This window comes from Microcebus murinus, chromosome 14 (assembly GCF_040939455.1).
Source record: "Microcebus murinus isolate Inina chromosome 14, M.murinus_Inina_mat1.0, whole genome shotgun sequence".
NCBI classification, from domain to species: Eukaryota; Metazoa; Chordata; class Mammalia; order Primates; family Cheirogaleidae; genus Microcebus; species Microcebus murinus.
This window is the reverse complement of record NC_134117.1, coordinates 24,207,171-24,227,714: the sequence shown is the minus strand read 5'-3', so window position 1 is coordinate 24,227,714 and position 20,544 is coordinate 24,207,171. Positions and strand designations below refer to the sequence as shown.

At 53.0% G+C, this 20,544-nt stretch overlaps 2 protein-coding genes across 8 annotated transcripts in view; both read left to right on the top strand.

The window, feature by feature from the left end:
* The window catches only part of GBF1 (golgi brefeldin A resistant guanine nucleotide exchange factor 1), a 125,393-nt gene extending 121,014 nt beyond the window's left edge, over window positions 1-4,379 (top strand). For 2 of the 4 annotated variants that reach the window (XM_012769766.2, XM_012769747.2), the window contains 8 exons: window positions 67-260; window positions 1,364-1,514; window positions 1,615-1,745; window positions 1,950-2,051; window positions 2,318-2,431; window positions 2,551-2,731; window positions 2,881-3,009; window positions 3,514-4,379. In XM_012769766.2, coding sequence (XP_012625220.1) covers window positions 67-260; window positions 1,364-1,514; window positions 1,615-1,745; window positions 1,950-2,051; window positions 2,318-2,431; window positions 2,551-2,731; window positions 2,881-3,009; window positions 3,514-3,794 — 1,283 coding nt within the window. In that variant the 3' untranslated portion in view covers window positions 3,795-4,379. Of the gene's footprint in view, window positions 1-66; window positions 273-1,363; window positions 1,515-1,614; window positions 1,746-1,949; window positions 2,052-2,317; window positions 2,432-2,550; window positions 2,732-2,880; window positions 3,010-3,513 lie in introns of all 4 variants that reach the window. The other 2 variants (XM_012769760.2, XM_012769742.2) reach the window with 1 other exon arrangement.
* An 8,390-nt stretch (window positions 4,380-12,769) lies between these two features.
* Window positions 12,770-20,504, top strand: NFKB2 (nuclear factor kappa B subunit 2). Of its 4 annotated transcripts, none has more exons than XM_012769807.3 (23): window positions 12,770-12,875; window positions 14,125-14,212; window positions 14,481-14,562; window positions 14,673-14,713; window positions 14,973-15,071; window positions 15,150-15,301; window positions 15,558-15,664; window positions 15,743-15,901; window positions 16,202-16,306; window positions 16,421-16,506; window positions 16,590-16,728; window positions 16,951-17,079; window positions 17,188-17,415; window positions 17,494-17,635; window positions 18,012-18,126; window positions 18,218-18,440; window positions 18,596-18,765; window positions 18,894-18,996; window positions 19,123-19,274; window positions 19,415-19,484; window positions 19,710-19,882; window positions 20,024-20,135; window positions 20,237-20,504. In XM_012769807.3, exons 2-23 carry the CDS (start codon window positions 14,192-14,194, stop codon window positions 20,356-20,358), a joined length of 2,730 nt encoding a protein of 909 aa, XP_012625261.1. In that variant the 5' UTR covers window positions 12,770-12,875; window positions 14,125-14,191; the 3' UTR covers window positions 20,359-20,504. The 4 variants fall into 4 exon arrangements, with proteins under 4 accessions (XP_012625261.1, XP_012625266.1, XP_012625258.1 ...); XM_012769812.3 differs by having other exon boundaries at window positions 12,784-12,986; window positions 17,206-17,415; XM_012769804.3 differs by having other exon boundaries at window positions 12,784-12,986.
* The last annotated feature ends 40 nt before the right edge of the window (window positions 20,505-20,544 follow it).

The window sequence follows — 20,544 nt, the reverse complement described above, 5'->3', positions numbered from 1 at the left end:
GGGGAGAAAGGCAGGGCACAGGTGCCTATGGCTGTGGAAATGTAACCTGCATCTGGCTCTGTTCAGGGTGTAAGTCCCAGGAGAAACGTGGCAAAAGTCACAAATATGATAGCAAAGGGAACCGATTCAAGAAGAAATCCAAGGAGGGCTCAATGCTTCGGCGGCCTCGAACCTCTACCCAACATACCACTCGGGGCGGCCACAGTGATGATGATGAGGATGAAGGTGTGCCTGCCAGCTACCATACGGTGTCTTTACAGGTCAGTCAGGACGTAAGTACGGCACCCTTTACTTCCTCTCCTCCTCTGCACCTGATACGGGGAGCCTGGGTGTGGCCAGGGAAAGCCAGGGCTGAGAGGAAGGGCCCATGTGTTTCCAGCCCAGGCCCTGGACCACCACCTTCACAGTATTCCCCCTTGTCCAAGACCACCTGTAAGTCTTTGTTTGCTTAAGTTTATCTTTGAACTAAGGTGTACTTATTTTTTGAATAGATAATATATGCACATGGTACAAAGTTCAAAAGGTACAAAAGGGTGAATTGATAAAAGTTTCCATTTCACCAGTTTGTTATCTATCCTTCCAGAGTAACTCTTTGTCTACTCAAGGCATATAATATTTACCCTAAGAACAGGCTTTATATCACTAAATAAATGAAGAACAAATTTTCTTAAATAGAATAACCTTAGAAAAATGATGAAAATAAAAATGTATTAGATCTGGCCAGGTACTATTGCCCATCAAAGCCTCTGAGCCTGAGCTTGCTTTCTATTCTTACTTTTTTTTTTTTTTTGAGACAGTGTCTCACTCCATTGCCCTGGCTAGAGTGCAGTGTGGTGTCATCACAGCTCACTGCAACATGCTAGGCTCAAACAATTCTCCTGCCTCAGCCTCCCAAGTAGCTGGTATTAATACTACAGGGGTGCACCACCATGCCCGCTAATTTTTCTGGGTATTTTTTGTAGAGATAGGGTCTCGCTATGTTGCTCAGACTGAGCTTTCTGTTTTTAAAATGAGATTAACAAGATGAGGCTTTCTATCATCAGAGGTGGTGAAATTAAATTGAAAAGAAAGTACCTTTCTCACTGTGTAATTCAGTGTTATTAAATCCTTAGTAATACATCTCCATACTTTAAGGAGATGTATTTACTCTCTTCTACCATGAGTAATACCTGACTTGGAGAAACATGGCCAGGACTAGAGCAACTAGCTCATCAAGTCAAGGAAAAGGGAGTAGCAAGAGGGGTGGAGTATAGTGTGATTGGTTCTAGGAGCCACTTGAGGACTCAGTCAGGGACAGTGGGGGGGGGGAAGGGGTCCACCAGACCTAACCTCACTCGTGTCCTGCCCCCTCCTGTGATTCCAGTTGCTAGATCTGATGCACACCCTGCACACGAGGGCGGCCTCTATCTACAGCTCATGGGCAGAGGAGCAGCGCCACCTGGAGACAGGTGGCCGGAGAATCGAAGCGGATTCACGTACCCTCTGGGCCCACTGCTGGTGCCCTTTACTGCAGGGTAAACCTGGGAAGCAGTCAGGGGAGGGGAAGAGGTAGAGCTGGAGCCTGGGGAGCAGGTCAAGATACCAGAAGGATCCTGACACTGCTCTCGCTCTCAGGCATTGCCTGCTTATGCTGTGATGCCCGGCGCCAGGTGCGGATGCAGGCACTGACCTATCTGCAGCGAGCACTACTGGTACATGATCTGCAAAAGCTAGATGCCCTGGAATGGGAGTCCTGTTTTAACAAGGTAGGGCTTCCTACTGGTTTTAATATAAAGTTCAAATCGTAAGATGAGGAAAGCCAGGCAGCCCAAAGAGCCCCTAATATCAGTCTTCAGCATGTGTTATACCTTCCCTTCTGCTCTATGCCCATGCACCCTAACCCCTGGCTTCCTTGGAGCAAGGCTGCCCACCTGACTCTGCTAAGAAGACTTTGGATATTTCCCCCCCAGGTGCTGTTTCCTCTACTGACCAAGCTCTTGGAGAACATTAGCCCTGCAGATGTGGGTGGGATGGAGGAGACCCGGATGAGGGCCTCCACACTGCTCTCTAAGGTACTGCTTACCACCCCACACCCACCTACTCTCCCCATACCTGCCTTTTCCCAAGGAGAGAAGTTAGGGCTTCTGGCAGGACTTAGAGATACAATATAGGTGCTCATGACTCCCAGCTGTGGAGACTCAACAGGACCCAGGGATCTAAGAGGAATGTCTGATCTAAGATTCCCATGAAAGATAGGGCAGGCTTGCCTCCCAACCTTAGAGAGGGGTGCAGAAGGCTCATACACTACCCTCGGCTGAAGGGGGCTGGTGGGCCCTAGGTCTTCCTGCAGCACCTGTCTCCACTGCTGTCACTCTCTACCTTTGCGGCCCTCTGGCTCACCATCTTGGACTTCATGGACAAGTACATGCATGCAGGCTCCAGTGATTTACTGGTATGTTCTACCTCAGCTCGATTCCCACCTGCTGGGAAGACTTGCTGTTTCCCCCTTGCCAGCTATCTCCCCTTGCCATGCTCTCTCTCCTATTCTCATGTTCCCACCGCTGCCTGCAGTCAGAGGCCATCCCCGAGTCTCTGAAGAATATGCTCTTGGTGATGGACACAGCAGAGATTTTCCACAGTGCAGATGCACGAGGAGGTAGTCCCTCAGCCCTCTGGGAGATCACCTGGGAGCGCATTGACTGTTTTCTGCCCCACCTACGTGATGAGCTCTTCAAGCAGACCGTCATCCAGGGTAGGGGGCTCTAGCCCAGCTTTATCAAAAAGGCTCCCCAAAACTGAATCCATTCTCTGTGCCCTAGGTGGGTGGAAAGTCTGGTGGGCTAGGGCTCTATGGGAAAGAAAGCTGTAAGAGTTGCCATATGGATTCTCCACCCTCCCCAGACTCCGTGCCCGTGGAGCCTCACAGCCAAAAACCTATGGCCTCAGCCCACCTGACTCCTGCTGCTGGTGACACCAAGACACCTGGCCATCCACCTCCCCCAGAGACACCTTCTGAGCTAGGGGCCTGTGGTGAGTCCCTCTGGGCTAGCCTGCTGGGTGTCAGGCAGCAAGCAGGAGGCCTGAGAGGAAGCCCAGGGTAGCTTGGGATTGCTGCTGAGCATGGGCTGTGCGCCGAGGAAGGCGGCAGCCATTGAATCCAGTTTGCCTGCTCATCCTGGGGAATGGCAGGACCAAGTAAGCTGTGGTAAGCTGGCTGCTTGAGATTTTCAAACTCGAGAGGAAAAAGCTGAGTCAGGGACTTGGATTGAATACACAGAGGTTGCCCTTCAGGGAGGCTAGTAAAAACCAGACCAAAATCAACTTGATGAGGGGTATAGCAAAAGGAGGTGGAGGGAAGATATAGGGTAGCTCAATATTAGACTAAGTTTTCAGGGAGACACCCAACTTTTAGCCTGGAAGGGCCATTTTGCTCATAGGAATTGGGAGGAACAGAGATTTGGTAAACAAGCTAGAGGATACAGGAATTTGTGCCAACAAGAGAGTCTGATTGCAGCCACCTTGCTCTCCCTACAGACTTTGAGAAGCCTGAAAGCCCCCGGGCTACCAGCAGCAGCTCCCCAGGGTCACCAGTGGCCTCTAGCCCCAGCAGGCTGAGTCCCAGCCCAGATGGGCCTCCGCCCCTGGCTCAGCCCCCACTGATCCTGCAGCCCTTGGCCTCCCCACTGCAAGTGGGCGTGCCACCCATGACTCTACCTATCATCCTTAACCCTGCACTCATTGAGGCCACCTCACCAGTGCCCCTCCTGGCCACACCACGCCCCACAGACCCCATACCCACCTCTGAGGTCAACTAAGGCAGATCCCTCAGAGATCAGGACCAGTGCTTCCCACCAGGCTATTCCTGGTCCCCCTTCCGGCTGTCCCAGGGGCCACAAACTCTTCAGACCCAGTCCAAGCTGCTGTCACTGCCACTTGGACGGGGACCTGAAAAAGAGAACTTAGATAGCCCCTGTGGAGACACCCCAAACAGACTGTGGGACCCTCTTCTTCTGCTCTCCATTCCTGGGGGTCCAACCTGAGAGTGCACTCAGGTATCACCTGTAGACTCTGCCTCCAGCCTGGCAGTTCTGGGGAGGCATCACTCTGCCAACCCTGCAGTGCCTGCCTGTGTGCCCCTCCTGCCTGTGGTCAGGCATTGAGAGCCACGCCCAACCACTCTGCACTTTTTTTCCCTCTGCCTTCCCATGCCCATCAGCCCTGGGCCACCTCCTCCAGTTCTTCCTCTTTTACTAATTAGTGGGTCAATTTGGAGAGTTGACTGGCACCATGGAGGGTGGGCAGGTGGGGCTGGATGGGGGACTGCCCACAGGAGCATGTACATATGGAAAAACAAGACAACAGTGGACTTTTTATGATATAATAAATGTCTTAGTATAACATCACTGCCTTTCCCTCTGGTTTCCTTCTTGAGTTTATGGGTCAGGGCACCATGTTACTGTGACGCCTAGGGCTTGGGCCTAGGTGAACAGGTAAAAGGAGGCTGAGCCTACCAATAGTCTGGCCTACCTCTCCCCTGGCCACCACCCAGATGCTAGGGCTGCGGTCAGTATTCCTTCACACTGCTGCCCCCTCCTACTGTCACAACAGTGTGCCTTTGTCACCACAGGTGTGCCAGGGGCTTGGGCAGGTGTCCCTTTCCAATAACTGCTCCAAGGGAGACATGTGAGACAGCCTGGACGGGGGTCAGCAGGAAGATGAGTCAGAGCTGAGTTGCAGTTATTCAGAAGTCTTCCCACAGATGTGCCTCATGGTTCAAGAGCACAAAGGAGCTCTCGGGGTTTAAGAGGCAGAAGGACATCTTGCCCACAGCTGCGATCATGTGTTTCTTGGGGGAGAGCATCCTTTTTTCTTTTGTTTTTTTTTTTTTTAAGAGACAGTCTCGCTCTGTCACCCAGGCTAGAGTACAGTGATGCGATCACAGCTCACGGCAGCCTCAAACTCCTGGGCTCAAGGGATCCTCCTACCTCAGGCACACGCCACCACACCTGACTAAAGGGCATTAATTTTGACCCCCAAACCAAAGAGGAACAATTTTATCCCTATCCCACCATCCGCCCATCACTAAACATGATTGAAAGACCTCTCCTTCTTTCCCTTTGCATCAGGGTAAGACAGGTGGGAGTGCATGGAGCAAGGAGAAGGCAGTGTGCCCCCTGCAGGGCTGAGGTGCTGTGGGTGTGTAATGTTGTGAAATATATATTTTGTCTTCAACCCCATTTCCTGGCCTGCAACTCCTAAAATCCTTAGAATCTCCAAAGTGATGTCTTTTTGAATATTAATAAGTTGATTGATAGCTGGCACCCCATAGATAGCTTCAGAATGGGGGCTGGTCACCAAGGCAGGATTAGAGGGATTAACAAGCTCTGGGAATAGTAGAGGGACTGAAGGTTAAGTTGATTACCAGTGGCCAATGGTTTAACCAATCATGCCTATGCCATGAAGCCACCATAGAAACCCAGGGTTCAGAGAGCTTCTGGATAGCTGAACAGGTGGAGGCTTACTGGAAGGTAAGCAAGAACTCTCAACATGCCAGGAGGGTGGTGTGCCCCAATTTCATGGAGACAGAAGCTCTTATGCTCGGGACCCTTCCAGACTTCTCTTCATCTGGATGTTTATTTGTATCCTTTAAAATATTCTTGGTAATAAGCTAGTAAATGTAAGTATGTGTGTCCCTGAATTCTGTGAGCCACTTTAGCAAATTAAGCCTACCCAAGGAGGGGGTTATAAGAACCCCAATTTAGGCTAGGCGTGGTGACTCACGCCTGTAATCCTAGCACTCTGGGAGACAAGGCTGAAGCGGGCGAATCGATCAAGGTCAGGAGTTCAAAACCAGCCTGAGCAAGAGCGAGACCCCATCTCTACTAAAAATAGAAAAAAATTCATTGGTGAACTAAAAGTCTATAGAAAAACTTAGCTGAGCATGGTGGTGCATGCCTGTAGTCCTGTAGTTACTCGGGAGGCTGAGGCAGAAGGATTGCTTGAGCCCAGGAGTTTGAGGTTGCTGTGAGCTAGGCTGATGCCATGGCACTCTAGCCCAGGCAACAGAGTGAGACTCTGTCTAAAAATAAATTAATTAAATTAAAAATAAATAAAGAACCCTAATTTATAGCTGGTCAGTCAGAGCACAGGCAAAACCATGTGGGTCTTGTGATTGGCATTGGAAGTGATGGGGAGCAGTCTTAGGGACTGAGCTCTCAACCTATGGGATCTATCTGGAGGTAGATAGTGTTGGAATTGAACTAGAGGACACTTATCTGCCGTCTGCTACAGAACTGACTGCTTGTTTGGTGTGGAGGGGTAGGACCCCCACATATTTGGTCACAGAAGTTTTCTGTATTGATTGTTATTGAGTAAGAGAATAGAAAAAGCACGTTTAAGTGTGTTTTTCCCCCTCAGGGTGATATTCAGGATGCCATGCATTAAGCTTTCCTAAGCAAAGCATCTACATCATCTTGGCTTCCTTGCCCAAGATGGCGCCTTACCCCTCCTGGTGCACAGAGAAGAATGGGATCCTGTTGTACTACCAGCTGGCCTCCCTCATGGAGAGTTAGGGGCACTCACCCTCTGCTCTGGGGCCCAGCAGGCTGTATGATCTTTCAGCACTACAAGTTTCCCTTTGCTCAGCACATCCACATTGCTGAGCATTTGGATTTCTGCAAGTGCTTCCCTTTGCATAGAAAAGGGTGCCTCGGAAATGGGAACAGCCCTATGTGATAAAATACTAAGACATGACACCTGAAGCTCCTAGACTAGTTTTTCCCTCTTCCCTTCCATTTTTCCCACCTGGTTTCTACACTAACCGGAAGCCTTGCCCAACTCTGCCCCTGGGAAAATTAGGAGGGGCAGAGGGCTCTATGGGTGAGTGCAAAAAACCCAGGATCTAGCCGGGCGCGGTGGCTCACGCCTGTAATCCTAGCACTCTGGGAGGCTGAGGCGGGCGGATTGCTCGAGGTCAGGAGTTCAAAACCAGCCTGAGCAAGAGCGAGACCCCGTCTCTACTATAAATAGAAAGAAATTAATTGGCCAACTAAAATTAATTGGCCAACTAATATATGTATATAAAATTAGCCGGAGGCCGGGCGCGGTGGCTCACGCCTGTAATCCTAGCTCTCTGGGAGGCCGAGGCGGGCGGATTGCTCAAGGTCAGGAGTTCAAAACCAGCCTGAGCAAGAGCGAGACCCCGTCTCTACTATAAATAGAAAGAAACTAATTGGCCAACTGATATATATATATATATATATATATATATATATATATATATATATATATAAAAAATTAGCCGGGCATGGTGGCGCATGCCTGTAGTCCCAGCTACTTGGGAGGCTGAGGCAGCAGGATTGCTTGAACTCAGGAGTTTGAGGTTGCTGTGAGCTAGGTTGACGCCACGGCACTCACTCTAGCCTGGGCAACAAGCGAGACTCTGTCTCAAAAAAAAAAAAAAAAGAACCCAGGATCTGTAGCTAGCCAGACACTAGGGCCCTCGGACTCACCTATGGTGTCTATTCTCCCATGAGTCCCACAAGTTCTGCCTTTAGAAGCTTCCATGTGTTTCCCTTTGGGGAAAATAGTATTGACTGCTGCAAAGAAGTCCATCCTATGAATAAAGGAATATGACAACTCCAGTGTCTTTTAATTGGTCTCAAAAATTAGGAAAGAAGCTGAAACAATTGCAAACTGACCCTCTCCCTGCTGGGTAGCAAAGAAAAACATTTGCCGGAAGTATTCTGTTATAAAAAGAGCAGCTAATACATGCATGACTTGTGTTGTTGACAATGTTGTCTCTTTGAAGGCAAAGGAAGCTACAAGAGGAACTAATACTCAGGCCTTGATTCTGACCAACAAGGAAGAATGGTTTGGTGATATGGAAGTGACAAAACCTTGGGGAAAAGTAATAGCATAGTCCAGAGGGAAATGCTAGTCTTTTTTTTTTTTTTTTTTTTTTTTTTAGACAGTCTCGTTTTGTTGCCCAGGCTAGAGTGAGTGTTGTGGCGTCAGCCTAGCTCACAGCAACCTCAAACTCCTTGGCTCAAGCAATCCTGCTGCCTCAGCCTCCCAAGTAGCTGGGACTACAGGCATACGCCACCATGCCCAGCTAATTTTTTCTATATATGTTAGTTGGCCAATTAATTTCTTTCTATTTATAGTAGAGACGGGGTCTCGCTCTTGCTCAGGCTGGTTTCAAACTCCTGACCTCGAGCAATCCACCCACCTTGGCCTCCCAGAGTGCTAGGATTACAGGCATGAGCCACAGCGCCCGGCCTGGAAATGCTAGTCTTAATGACATCTCCCACCAGAAATCTAGCACAGCAGATTTTCAAAAGTACAGAGGAACCCCCATAATATGCTGAAATTTAAAAAAAAATGAAAAAAAAAAAAAGTACAGAGGAAAACTCGAGATTGTTCCATGACCTAAGGCCCTAACACAGAGACCTGACATTGTCAGAACATCTATGGGTGTCAATATTAAATGCATTGCTCAAACAACATTTTAGAAGTATTTTCTCCCCTTACGGATGAAGCAACAAGGTTCAGAGAGACCAAGTCACGGAAGTTAGGGGGTTGGGAATCAAACCCAGGTCAGTCTCACTCTAAACTTCATGTTCTTTTCTATGATGACACATCTTCCATTCAGAAGTAGTGGTGGGGTGGTGTAGGAACCTTCCAAAGCTAAACACATTTTTTTCAGTGAAAACACATTTTCTCGTGAAAAATAAAAGGTTGAGCATCTGAAGAAGCAAACTGTTACCTACTGAGCTCAGAGTTTAGTAGGAGTCTGTAAAAACTGGAAAGAGATGCACATAACCAAGAATAAATGTCAATTTTCTGTGTACATAATGATATGAGGAAGGATGAATTACAGAATGAGCTACAATGCCCTCCCCCCAAAAAAGTAATAGGAACAACAAAAAGTGTGGTTATTAGAGCCACGGGTATTTACCTTTGTTCAGGGCTTACTGGTTGGGACATAAGTGGCCATGAGAAAGCAGGACCACTCAACCACCAGGCTCTGAGCTTCTCAACCAGCCTCTGGGCTTCAGTTGAGAAGTAGCTATAGTCCAAGTAAACAGCTGATCACCCCTTCCTTGAAATATTCCTCACTCTGCTTCTGAGACTGGTTTTTCCCGGTTCTCCTCCACCTACAGGCCATGCCTTTTTCAATTTCTTTTGTTGACGCTTCCTCATCTGCACAGACTCTGAACATTAGAATGCCCCAGAGCTCGATGCCCTTCAGTCCTCAAACCCCTTCTCTGTACTCACTTGCTATTGTCCGTTGTCAATGCTTTAAATACCATCCATTCCACTGACTTTATGCCCAACTCCCAAATTTACATGTCCAGCCTGACTCCTCCCCAACTCTGAACTCATACCCACCTGCCCCCAATAGCTCCATTTGCATGACTCATAGGTAGCTCAGATATAACTAATCTGCTCACTCCCCAGTCTGCCCCACATCATGAAAAGGACAACACCATTCTTCCAGGTTTTTACGCCAAAAACCTCCTCTCTTTTCTCACATCCTACATCCAATCCTCAGTAAGTCCTGTTGCTTCTATCTTTAAATCTATTAATAAAATGTGACTACTTCTCACCATCCTCACCCACTACCACCCAAATCTAAGCCACCATCTATTAGACTACTGGTCTCCCTCCTTCATCCTGGTTCCCTACATTCTATACTCTGTACTCTCTACACAGCAGCCAGATCGATCCTTTTAAAATACATCATTCCATTTTCACTCCACTGCTCAAAAGCCTCTGATGGCTTTCCATCCTGTTCAGAACCAAACCCAAAAGTTCTTACGTTACTCCCCCTCCCTGACCTTCCTGCTGTTCCTTAAGTATGCCAAACACGTTGTAGCAACCTTGGCCCTGCTGCTCCCTCCATCAGGAATGCTCTCCCTCTAGAGTCTGTCCCCCACCCCCTGACTCAATCCCTCACTTTCTTCAAGTCACTATTTACCAACCTCGAAACCTTGCCCACAGCCAGCACTCAGTCCGCACAATAGTTTGTGCTGTGCACTGCCGAGGAATCCGTTTTGCTCTTGTGTGATGAGGAAAGCTGTAAAGCACTGAAAGCTTGTTTTACTTTACAGGCAGCTTTACTTGTAATGTAAATCAGAATAGGTAACATATACATATATGTTTTCATTATGTTATTTGTAAATGTTCACAATTTTATTTTGATAAATGAAAAATTAGAAAAGTTATATCACGGCTGTCGGCTAAAGTCGCTGTGCACATTCATCTGTGGCTATCAACTATAGTCGACGTTCATACTGAAGTGGTTAAATGTGACCTCATCACGGAGGCCTTCCTTGACTGCTATCTAGAAAACCCTTGTCACTCTCTATCCCCTTACCTACTTATTCTTTTCCTACCTACTTATAGACATATTATATATCTATGTGATTTTTTTTTAGGGTCTTGCTCTGTTGTTCAGGCTAGAGTACAGTCGAGTCATCATAGCTCACTGCAACCTCAAACTCTTGGGCTCAAGCAATCCTTCTGCCTCAGCTTCCCGAGTAGCTGGGCCTACAGGCATGTGCCACGATGCCCAGCTAAGTTTTCTATTTTTAGTAGAGACGGGTCTCGCTCTTGCTCAGGCTGGTCTCCAACTCCTGAGCTCAAGTAATCCTCCCACCTCGGCCTCGCAGAGTGCTAGGATTACAGGCATGAGCACTGTGTCTGTCCTCTATTTGATTTTTATCTGTAAACAAGGACATTGTTTTCTAGAGTGGGCCCTCACTATTTATTGGTGAATGAATGGAGCAAATTTATGGTGCAGCTGCTCTGGGCCAGGCATTGTGCTAGAGCTGGGTGGATAAGAATTGGTGGAACAAACAATGAAGAGGCTTCTTAAGACCAGATAGATGAGGCTATAGCTATTGACAACAAACTAATTTGAGTTAGTTAAAATCTCCAGGCCTTTCTGCTTGGAATGGATGCTAAAAAATAAAAAATATATCCAGGCGAACATGAAATTGTTCATATATCCAGTCAAACATTGGAAATTGTTGAAGCTGAGTACATGGAGGTTCATTGTACTATTCTCTCCACTCTTTATATATTTGAAATTTCCTATAATAAAAATTCTTTTAATCTTCAGATAAATTACAGCTCAGACTCTTATAACTAAAATAGCTCCAACACCTAGGTATACTTTTAGCAATGTTGTGGAGACAGGACAAACTCATGCCAATTTTGGTTGTCATTTATGAGCACTTTGGATAGTCATGGTACATGGCAACCAGCACAGGTTCACTAAGATGGAATGTACCAAACTCACCTTGTTCCATTTCAACTTAAGGGTTAAGCATCTGTTTACCAGGGAACTGTAGACAGACGACAACACACCTGGATCACAGCAAATGGTCTGGCAGCACCTTATGATATTCGTGTGAGAGGCCTACAGTAAGGTGGAGAGGCCTACTTTGCTTCATACAAACTTGGGAGAAAGAGCTTCGTTGTGGGGTCAACAGACTGGGTTTCAATGCTGGCTTTGTCTCTTTCTAGTTGTGTGTTTGGTTGTTACTTCACCTCTCTGGGCCTTAATTTCTTCATTAGTAATGTAACAGTAATATTTACCTCCTAGGGTTGCTGGAAGGGAGAAAGAATAAGAACTGCTACTAAAGTACCCTAACCTATTACCCGTCACATTAAATTTGCAGGCAAGATGAAGAGGAGGGGCACATAATAGGAAATAGCCCAAATCAACAGCCATAATAGCCTCTCCTTACTTAGTACTAGTGCAGGCCTGTAATTCTGTCCTTTAAAAGGTCAGGGGCAAGTTGCAGAGAGAGCTGAAATAGCCGGTGTTCTACCACAAGCCTAAGGGAGGACAACTCCAGGAATGGAGATTACTCAGGGCACCTCCTAAAGAGAAACGCTACTAATGAGAGAGGTCCAGCCACAGAATCAGCTTGGTGAATTCCTCTCCTGACCTTGCTGCTTCTAGAAGTTGGGAGGTGTAGAAGAGGTGATTTCCTACATCAGAGTAAGTTTGAACCATTTAGACTTTGGATGCATTTTCAATTCCAGTATTCCAGATTTCCGTGATGGATGAACGAGGCCTCTAGTCTCCCAGATAAACACTTAATTTCCCTTTTCCCGTGCAGAGTTCCTAAAGTCAGATCAACCTGAAAACCTGGCCCACTGTGAATCTGCCACTTACAGAATAAGTTTTAGGTCCAGGCAGTCTCTTCCCAGAGCCATGACACTAAGAGACTGAGCAACAGACAGAGGGCCCAGGGTCCGGTCCGGAGTCTCCTTGCGGCTCCAGGGAGACCACCAGATGGCGCGCTGGGACCGACCGCAAGATCAACTTCCTTCCTCTTCCGCTAACTCTTCCCGGCAGCCGGCCCGGCTCCGGGCGGGGACCGGGGGGCTGGGGCAGGCCGGCTCCCCCTGGGGTTCCCCAGCTTCAGAGGTAGCCAAGCGTCAGGTGCGGCAAAAGCCGAGTAGCGGCGGAAGCTCCCAGCCGTCTGGGGCAGGCCGAGGCGGTGAAGAGTGAAGAGACTGCAACCCGGGCGCTCGGCTGGGGTGGCCCTTGCTCAGTCAGTCCTTCCTCGGGCTGGCCCCTAGGCCAGAGCTCGGGCCTGGTGGACAGACATCCCCGCGACCCGCCCAGCGCGAACTCTTCCCCTCTGCGGGGCGCGCCCGAGTCGCTCCCGGTTGGCTGCGCGAGGCCGGAGTTAAACTTTCAGCCAATGAAAAAGGGCACGGGGCGTGACGCACGGAAACGTCACGGGAATTCCCCCCTCCGGGGGGCCGGAAAGGGGCTTTCCCGGCTGCAGCCCGGGTGGCTGGAGAGGTGTCACGATCCGTCCGAGGCGGGTCGGGCGCGGGGATAAGCCGGAACCAGAGCCGCCGCCACGGTGAGTGGCCGGGTTCAGACCCCCGGGTGGCCAGGACACGGAGAAGGGCGGGAAGAAGGCCTGTAACTGACCGAGCCCCTGGGCTGGAGAGCCGCGGATGCACACACCCAGGTAGGGCACACACCCAGGGAGGGCGCACACGATGAGCCAGGCACACGGATACACGTCGACATCCTTGTACAGAGACACGCGGGCCGTGCGTACACCTGCACCTGTGCCGGCGTGCGCACAGCAGCGCCCGTGCAGTCGGACTCTCACACACGCACACGCAGACGTGCTCACCGCTGCCCTTCCACATCAAGACTGACATGTACCCACCTGTATACAGACATGCTCACTTGCACACTCATGTTGACGCCATGCACACACAACATGCACCCAAGCACTAGGGCCAAAACCACACTTGTAGAGCTGTGATGGAAACACACGTGTATTACACACGGCTGCGAGACTGGGGTGGGAGCGTGCAGGGGTCTGCCGGTCACCTGGACACTCAGAGCCGGTGCGGTGTGGGGATGGACGGCTATTGAGATGTTTTGTGGAGAGGGGAACCAGAGGATCCGATCCAAAGAAGGGTACACCTTTCCTCCCCTGCCCTGTGGCCCCAGAATCGCGTTTTCGGGGCAGAACTCCTGGGGGCCCCCACTGGGAAGAGCCCCCGCCTACAGGCCACTCAAAGAGGAGGCCTTCCGACAGCAGGAATGTCCCCCCAAAACCCCCCGGGGTGAATCAGCCATGGCCTCCCTCCCGGCAGAAAATCCCAAAGTTGCTCCAGGCCAAGGGAGGGGAGGGAGGCAGAAGGCAGACCTGGGCCAGGACTTCGAGCCTCCCCCGGCCGTGAGGCCCGTCCCTGCCCTGGAGCGAGGAGAGGGCCTCGCCCCCACAGGGGCTTCCCTGACTCTCCTGGCCCCTCTGCCCGCCGAGGAGAAGCAGCGGACGCCAGCCGGCGGGTGCCGGCCTCCCGCCCCTCCCGCCGCGGGGGCGGGGCCCGCGGCGTCATTTCCAGGCCCGCCCTCTCCGGCTCCGCCTCCCCCTGGTATTTTCGGGACTTTCCTAAGCTGCTCTAACTTTCCTGCCCCTTCCCCGGCCGGGCCCAGCTCCGGATCTCGCTCTCCACCGGATCTCACCCGCCACACCCGGACAGGCGGCTGGAGGAGATCGGACCCTCCCCCAGTCTGGCCCCCATCTCCCGCCCACCCGCGTTATAATCTGACCCCCTCCCCCTGCCACTCCCCCCACCACCATCTAGGCGGGCGCCTAAAACTCTGGAAGCAGCACCCGGCCGGAGCCACCAGAGCCGGGCCTAGCCCAGAGACATGGAGAGTTTCTACAACCCAGTGAGTCAGGCCGCCTGGCCCTGAAACCGGCCGGCGGCTCCCTGTGTCTGTCTGCCCGTCTGCTGGAGTCTTTTCTGCTCCCTTACACCTGCGTGCCTTCAGATTATCCCAGTTTGCCCATCTGTCTCTCTGCAAATTCTGCTTCCCCAAGGAGCTTTCTCTTGGGCTGGGGAGGAGGGGGAGTGACTATTGAGGGCTTAAAGATGGGAGGTGGGACTCTGGGGATGGCTCAGAATCAGCCGCCACCCCCAGTCTGTCTCCAAACCAGGGTCTGGATGGCATCATTGAATATGATGATTTCAAATTCAACCCCTCCATTGTGGAGCCCAAGGAGCCGGCCCCAGAGACACGTAAGTCCCTGACCTCCCCTTCTCTTGGGGGGGAGCCTGTGGTGTACACTCTACTCTGCCTGAGGGCTGGGCTTGGAGACCCTAGCTCAGCAAGACCTCTCTGTCCCCAGCTGATGGCCCCTACCTGGTGATTGTGGAACAGCCTAAGCAGGTGAGTGAGCAAAAGGGATGATGGTATGGAATGGCTTCAGCTTTGGGGATAAGTGGGGTAGTTGTAGCTGGCTGGCCATGGGGCCGGTCACTGGCGGAGGAGGCCACAGTGGGTTGGATAGTTGGCTACTACTGATTGCAGTGGTGCGGTTCTGGTTCAGGGCAGCTGCTACCAGCCATGTGGTCACTGCTGGCCAGGCATATGGCTAGCACGGGTGGTCTCTCCTGATCACAATGTCACTCTGCCTTTGGACCTTCAGCGAGGCTTCCGATTTCGATATGGCTGTGAAGGTCCCTCCCATGGAGGACTGCCAGGTGCCTCCAGCGAGAAAGGCCGGAAGACTTATCCCACTGTCAAGGTGAGCCAGTATGGTGTCAGAGGGTGGGCTAATGGACAACATGTCTGGGGGCATGACTGACAGCCCCTGCCTTCCCAGATCTGTAACTACGAGGGACCGGCCAAGATCGAGGTGGACCTGGTAACGCACAGTGACCCACCTCGTGCTCATGCCCACAGCCTGGTGGGCAAGCAATGCTCCGAGCTGGGGGTCTGCGCTGTGTCTGTGGGGCCCAAGGACATGACTGCCCAGTAGGTGTCCTCTACCCCTGGCCCCCTCTGGTATTCCCCCTCATTGCCTGCCAGTCCCAGGCCCCAGCCCACCTCTGTGAGTTAGCATCTGACCAAAGGGAGACAGGTTGGCCCCAAAACCCAAGGGCCCAAGTAAAAACTAGAACAGCTTCCTTGAGGAAGTAGGGCTGAGGCGAGCCCTGGCAATGAGGAAGGTGCCTCAGGAGGAAAGGACTGCATGGGAAAAGGCCGGCCTCTGACTCTCTTTTGTCCCCAGATTTAACAACTTGGGTGTTCTGCATGTGACCAAGAAGAACATGATGGAGATTATGATACAAAAACTTCAGAGGCAGAGACTCCGCTCCAGGCCCCAGGGCCTTACAGGTACAGGGCAGGGGAGTCATGGGAGGTGCTCATGGAAGGAGGAGGAGCCCAGGAGTCACACGTGTGTCTACTGGCCAGAGGCTGAGCGGCGAGAGCTGGAACAGGAGGCCAAGGAGCTGAAGAAGGTGATGGATCTGAGTATTGTGCGGCTACGCTTCTCTGCCTTCCTTAGAGCCAGCGATGGCTCCTTCTCCCTGGCCCTGAAGCCAGTTATCTCCCAGCCCATCCATGACAGCAGTGAGTACCTGACTACCTGGCATGCCAGACCTGGGTACCAGAGGGAATATGAGGGGTGACCTCAAGCTGTGGAGTCAGATAGGCCTGGGCTTTTGACCCTGGCCCTGCCATATATGAGCTGCGTGATCTTGAGCAAGTCCTTTCCCCCACTGAGTATTGCCTGTATCTTTGGTCCGTGAGGATGCTAGCAGTTCCTGCATCTCCTGGGGTTGTTGAGATGATGAGTGCAAATCACCTGGCTTCATAAATGTGGCCATGGCTATTATATCATCTCAACTAATCTACATCCCACCCCCATAGAGTCTCCGGGGGCCTCAAACCTGAAGATTTCTCGAATGGACAAGACAGCAGGCTCTGTGCGGGGTGGAGATGAAGTTTATCTGCTTTGTGACAAGGTGCAGAAAGGTGAGGCTGAAGCCCAGACTAGGAGCTAAAGACATTGGGTGTAAGATTGGGGGCCAGGGCACCTCCAGGATAGATGGCCCTGGAGCTGTGGCCAAGTGTCAGTTTTCCCCATAGATGACATTGAAGTTCGGTTCTATGAGGATGATGAGAATGGATGGCAAGCCTTTGGGGACTTCTCTCCTACAGATGTTCATAAACAGGTACCCCAGGGGCCAGGGCCTGGGCTGGGAGCTGAATTAGGCGAAGGCTTCACTGACACCCTGTGTTGTTCCCCCTGTACCAGTATGCCATTGTGTTCCGGACACCCCCCTATCACAAGATGAAGATTGAGCGGCCTGTAACCGTGTTCCTGCAACTGAAACGAAAGCGTGGGGGGGATGTGTCTGACTCCAAACAGTTCACCTATTACCCTCTGGTGGAAGGTGGGGCTGGGCTGAGGATCCCAGGGGGCTGGCAGTAGAGGGTTGGCAGGGCTCAGCTGGAGAGTCCCAAGCACTAGATCAGGGGACCCAAGAGCCAAGTCAAGAGTGGGGAGGGTCCCAGGTGATGGTTCCGAGGAGCCAGCCTGAGGGCTTCTGGGGGAAGGACCCTGAGGCATGACCCATGTATTGGGGTTTTAACATCCCATTTCCCTCTGCCCCCAGACAAGGAGGAGGTGCAGCGGAAGCGGAGGAAGGCCTTGCCCACCTTCTCCCAGCCCTTCGGGGGTGGCTCCCACATGGGTGGAGGCTCTGGGGGCTCGGCTGGGGGTTATGGAGGAGCTGGAGGAGGAGGTGAGGGGGTGCTGGTGGTGGGAAGGGGGATGAAGGAGGGAGGGGTAAAGGGAAGAGAATCTGTGGAAGAAATCCGGGAGGTTCCTGGCTGGTGCCCTCTCTCCACAGCCCTGCCTGTACCCACAGGTGGCAGCCTCGGCTTTTTCCACTCCTCCTTGGCTTACAGCCCCTACCAGTCGGGCGCGGCCCCCATGGGCTGCTACCCTGGAGGTGGGGGCGGGGCGCAGATGGCCGCCACGGCGCCCGGCGCGGACGCTGTGAAGGAAGCAGCAGAGCCGGGTGCGCCTCCTGTGACCGCCCAGGGCGAACCGCAGGCCCCGGAGATGTTGCAGCGAGGTAGGGCCTCTGGCAATCGGGCGGTCGGGACACCGGGGAGGGGACTTAACCCTTACCCACAGGCCCTGTCGTCCGCAGCCCGGGAGTACAACGCGCGCCTGTTCTGCCTGGCGCGGCGCAGCGCCCGAGCCCTGCTGGACTACGGCGTCACGGCGGACGCGCGCGCGCTGCTGGCAGGACAGCGCCACCTGCTGACAGCGCAGGATGAGAACGGAGACACGTAGGCCGGCGAGGGGGAGGGCTGGCTGCGCGAGGCAGGGCTGGGTAGGGGATGGGAGGTCATGGGGTGGGGGCAGGAAAGGGCCCTGGTGCCGGCCAGACTGCGCTTCAAGTCTGGCCTGGCTATTAACTAGTTCTGCTCAAGGAGCTTAGTCTCTCCAAACCTCAGTTTGTCGTCTGTGAAAGGGGTACAATAATACTTATCTACCTCAAAAGGGTGCTGGGAAGGATTAAGTTCACGTACTCCAATGCCCTTGGAGACATTCTGGGTTCAACAGGCCCCAGCGAGGGAGATTACAGAGGCAGTGGGGTTTTGAGGGCAGAGGATGCTCTGAATGGCTGGGCTTGCTAGATCAGACTCCTTCCCCACCCCATAGGCCGCTGCACCTGGCCATCATTCATGGGCAGACCAGTGTCATTGAGCAGATAGTCCATGTCATCTACCATGCCCAGCACCTCGGCATTGTCAACCTCACCAACCATCTGCATCAGGTTGGGGGCTACCCACTAGTGAGGGGTAGGGGTTGGGAGGCTGGTGGGTCTAAGCCAGCGGCAGGCCTGGCTCACTCTGCTTTGTCCCCAGACACCCCTGCACCTGGCAGTGATCACAGGGCAGACGAGGGTGGTGAGCTTCCTGCTGCAGGTGGGTGCAGACCCAGCTCTGCTGGATCGGCATGGAGACTCAGCTGTGCACCTAGCACTGCGGGCAGGTGCCGATGCCCCCAACCTGCTGCGCGCTCTGCTGCGGAGTGGAGCCCCCACCGCACCCCAGCTGTTACAGCTGTTACACATGCCTGACTTTGAAGGTGAGTTCTCCATCTCATCCGGACTAAGTGGGCAGGGGTGGGGACCAGGGACGGTATCTGGTGAGTGCCAAGAGTGGACATGTGGTGTTGAGGCTGACTGGTCAGGGCTGGTCTGGAGCCCTGCAGGCTGCAGGCTGAGTGTGCTGCATCCCTAGGGCTGTACCCAATACACCTGGCAGTCCGTGCTCGAAGCCCTGAGTGCCTGGATCTGCTGGTGGACAGTGGGGCTGAAGTGGAGGTGGCAGAGCGACAGGGGGGCCGAACAGCCTTGCATCTAGCCACAGAGATGGAGGAGCTGGGGCTGGTCACCCATCTGGTCACCAAGGTGGGACTGAGGATTGTGGAAAGGGTGGGGCCAAGGGCTGTGGAGGGACTAAGGATGGTGAAGAGGTGCGTGGGAGGGGGTGGCCAGCTGGACGATACTGTGGTCAACTACTCCCTTGCACCCCACAGCTCCAAGCCAATGTGAACGCTCGTACCTTTTCGGGAAACACACCCCTACACCTGGCAGCCGGGCTGGGATCCCCTACCCTCACCCGCCTCCTTCTAAAGGCTGGTCAGTCTCACCCTTAGGGACATTTGAACAGGGTTGGGGGAGGGAAAGAGGTGCCTCTCAGATCCCCTATTTTGCATTCCTTAATGTGGGCCCCATTGCACCTCCCAATGACTCTCCCTCCCAAAGGTGCTGACATCTATGCAGAGAACGAGGAGCCCCTGTGTCCCTTACCCTCGCCCCCTACCTCTGATAGCGACTCGGACTATGAGGGGCCTGAGAGGGACCCTCAAAGCAGCTTCCGGGGCCACACGCCTCTTGACCTCACTCGCAGCACCAAGGTGAGGCCATCCTGGGACTAGCAGCAGCAAGGAACAGGGCACCTCCGGGACGTGGGGGTAGGGTCCTGAGTATGTGGACTTAAGGATACCTGGGCTTGGGGACGGGGTAGGAGGTAGTAAAGGTGAGGCCATCTCCCCAGGTGAAGACCTTGCTGCTCAATGCCACGCAGAACACCCTGGCACCTCCTCTGACGCCGCCTAGCCCGGCAGGTGAGATGTCATCATGTACTCCTGGGCCCCAGCCCCCTCCTCACCCAGGTATCTCCTCCTTCAGGACCCTGTAGAATGTCTCCTTTTGTCCACCCTGTCCTCAGCCCCCAGTGGCCCTGTCTGACTTCACTGTCAGATCATCTTGGGAGAAAGGTGGTGTCCAGGTGGCCCTGTCTCCACCCAACTCTGGAGGTAACTGACATGTCTATATTTATGTCCTCTCAGGGCCAGGGCTGTCACTTGGTGATACAGCCCTGCAGAACCTGGAGCAGCTGCTAGATGGGCCAGAAGCACAGGGCAGCTGGGCAGAGCTGGCAGAGCGGCTGGGGCTGCGCAGTCTGGTGGACACGTACCGAAAGACGGCCTCGCCCAGCGGCAGTCTCCTGCGCAGTTACGAGGTGGGTCGGCCTGCACCCTGCCCCAGCCCCTTCCTTCTCCTCCCCAGTCTTCTCCTCCCCAGTCTCACAGCCTCATGCGCCCTTGGCCACAGGGCTCCTGACCCCACACCCTAGTTCACTCAACCTCTTTCTTCTCCTCAGCTGGCTGGTGGGGACCTGGGGGGTCTGCTGGACGCTCTGTCCGACATGGGCCTAGAGGAGGGAGTAAGGCTGCTGAGGGGCCCCGAGACCCGGGATAAGCTGCCCAGCACAGGTAAGGAGGCTACCTGGAGGGTAGATCTGGGCTGGAGGCTGGGAGGCCTGAGGCCTTGACGACCCCCTTTTCCTTTCCCCTGTGCCCTCCTGCCCCCACAGAGGTGAAGGAAGACAGTGCTTATGGGAGCCAGTCGGTGGAACAGGAGGCAGAGAAGCTGGGCCCACTCCCTGAGCCACCAGGAGGGCTCTGCCATGGGCACCCCCAGCCTCAGGTGCACTGAAGTGTCGCCCATGCACCAGCCCCCTTCTGGACCCTCTGTACAGCACCCCCACCTCTTCCAAATCTTATTTAACTCCCCATGCCCACCCCTCAGTTCAGGCAAATAAAGGATTCTCAAGGGAAGGGGAGGGTCCCCTTCCCAACTTATGGTAATCCCGATGTGACTCTTGTCCCCGGAACCAGCCAC

Bases quoted from the DNA above. Each gene is read 5' to 3' on its own strand.
- NFKB2 (XM_012769807.3), top strand. From the start codon at position 14,192: ATGGAGAGTTTCTACAACCCA. The intron at 19,485-19,709 runs GTGAGATGTCAT...ATGTCCTCTCAG, and splicing joins GACGCCGCCTAGCCCGGCAG to GGCCAGGGCTGTCACTTGGT. The intron at 19,883-20,023 runs GTGGGTCGGCCT...TCTTCTCCTCAG, and splicing joins GTCTCCTGCGCAGTTACGAG to CTGGCTGGTGGGGACCTGGG.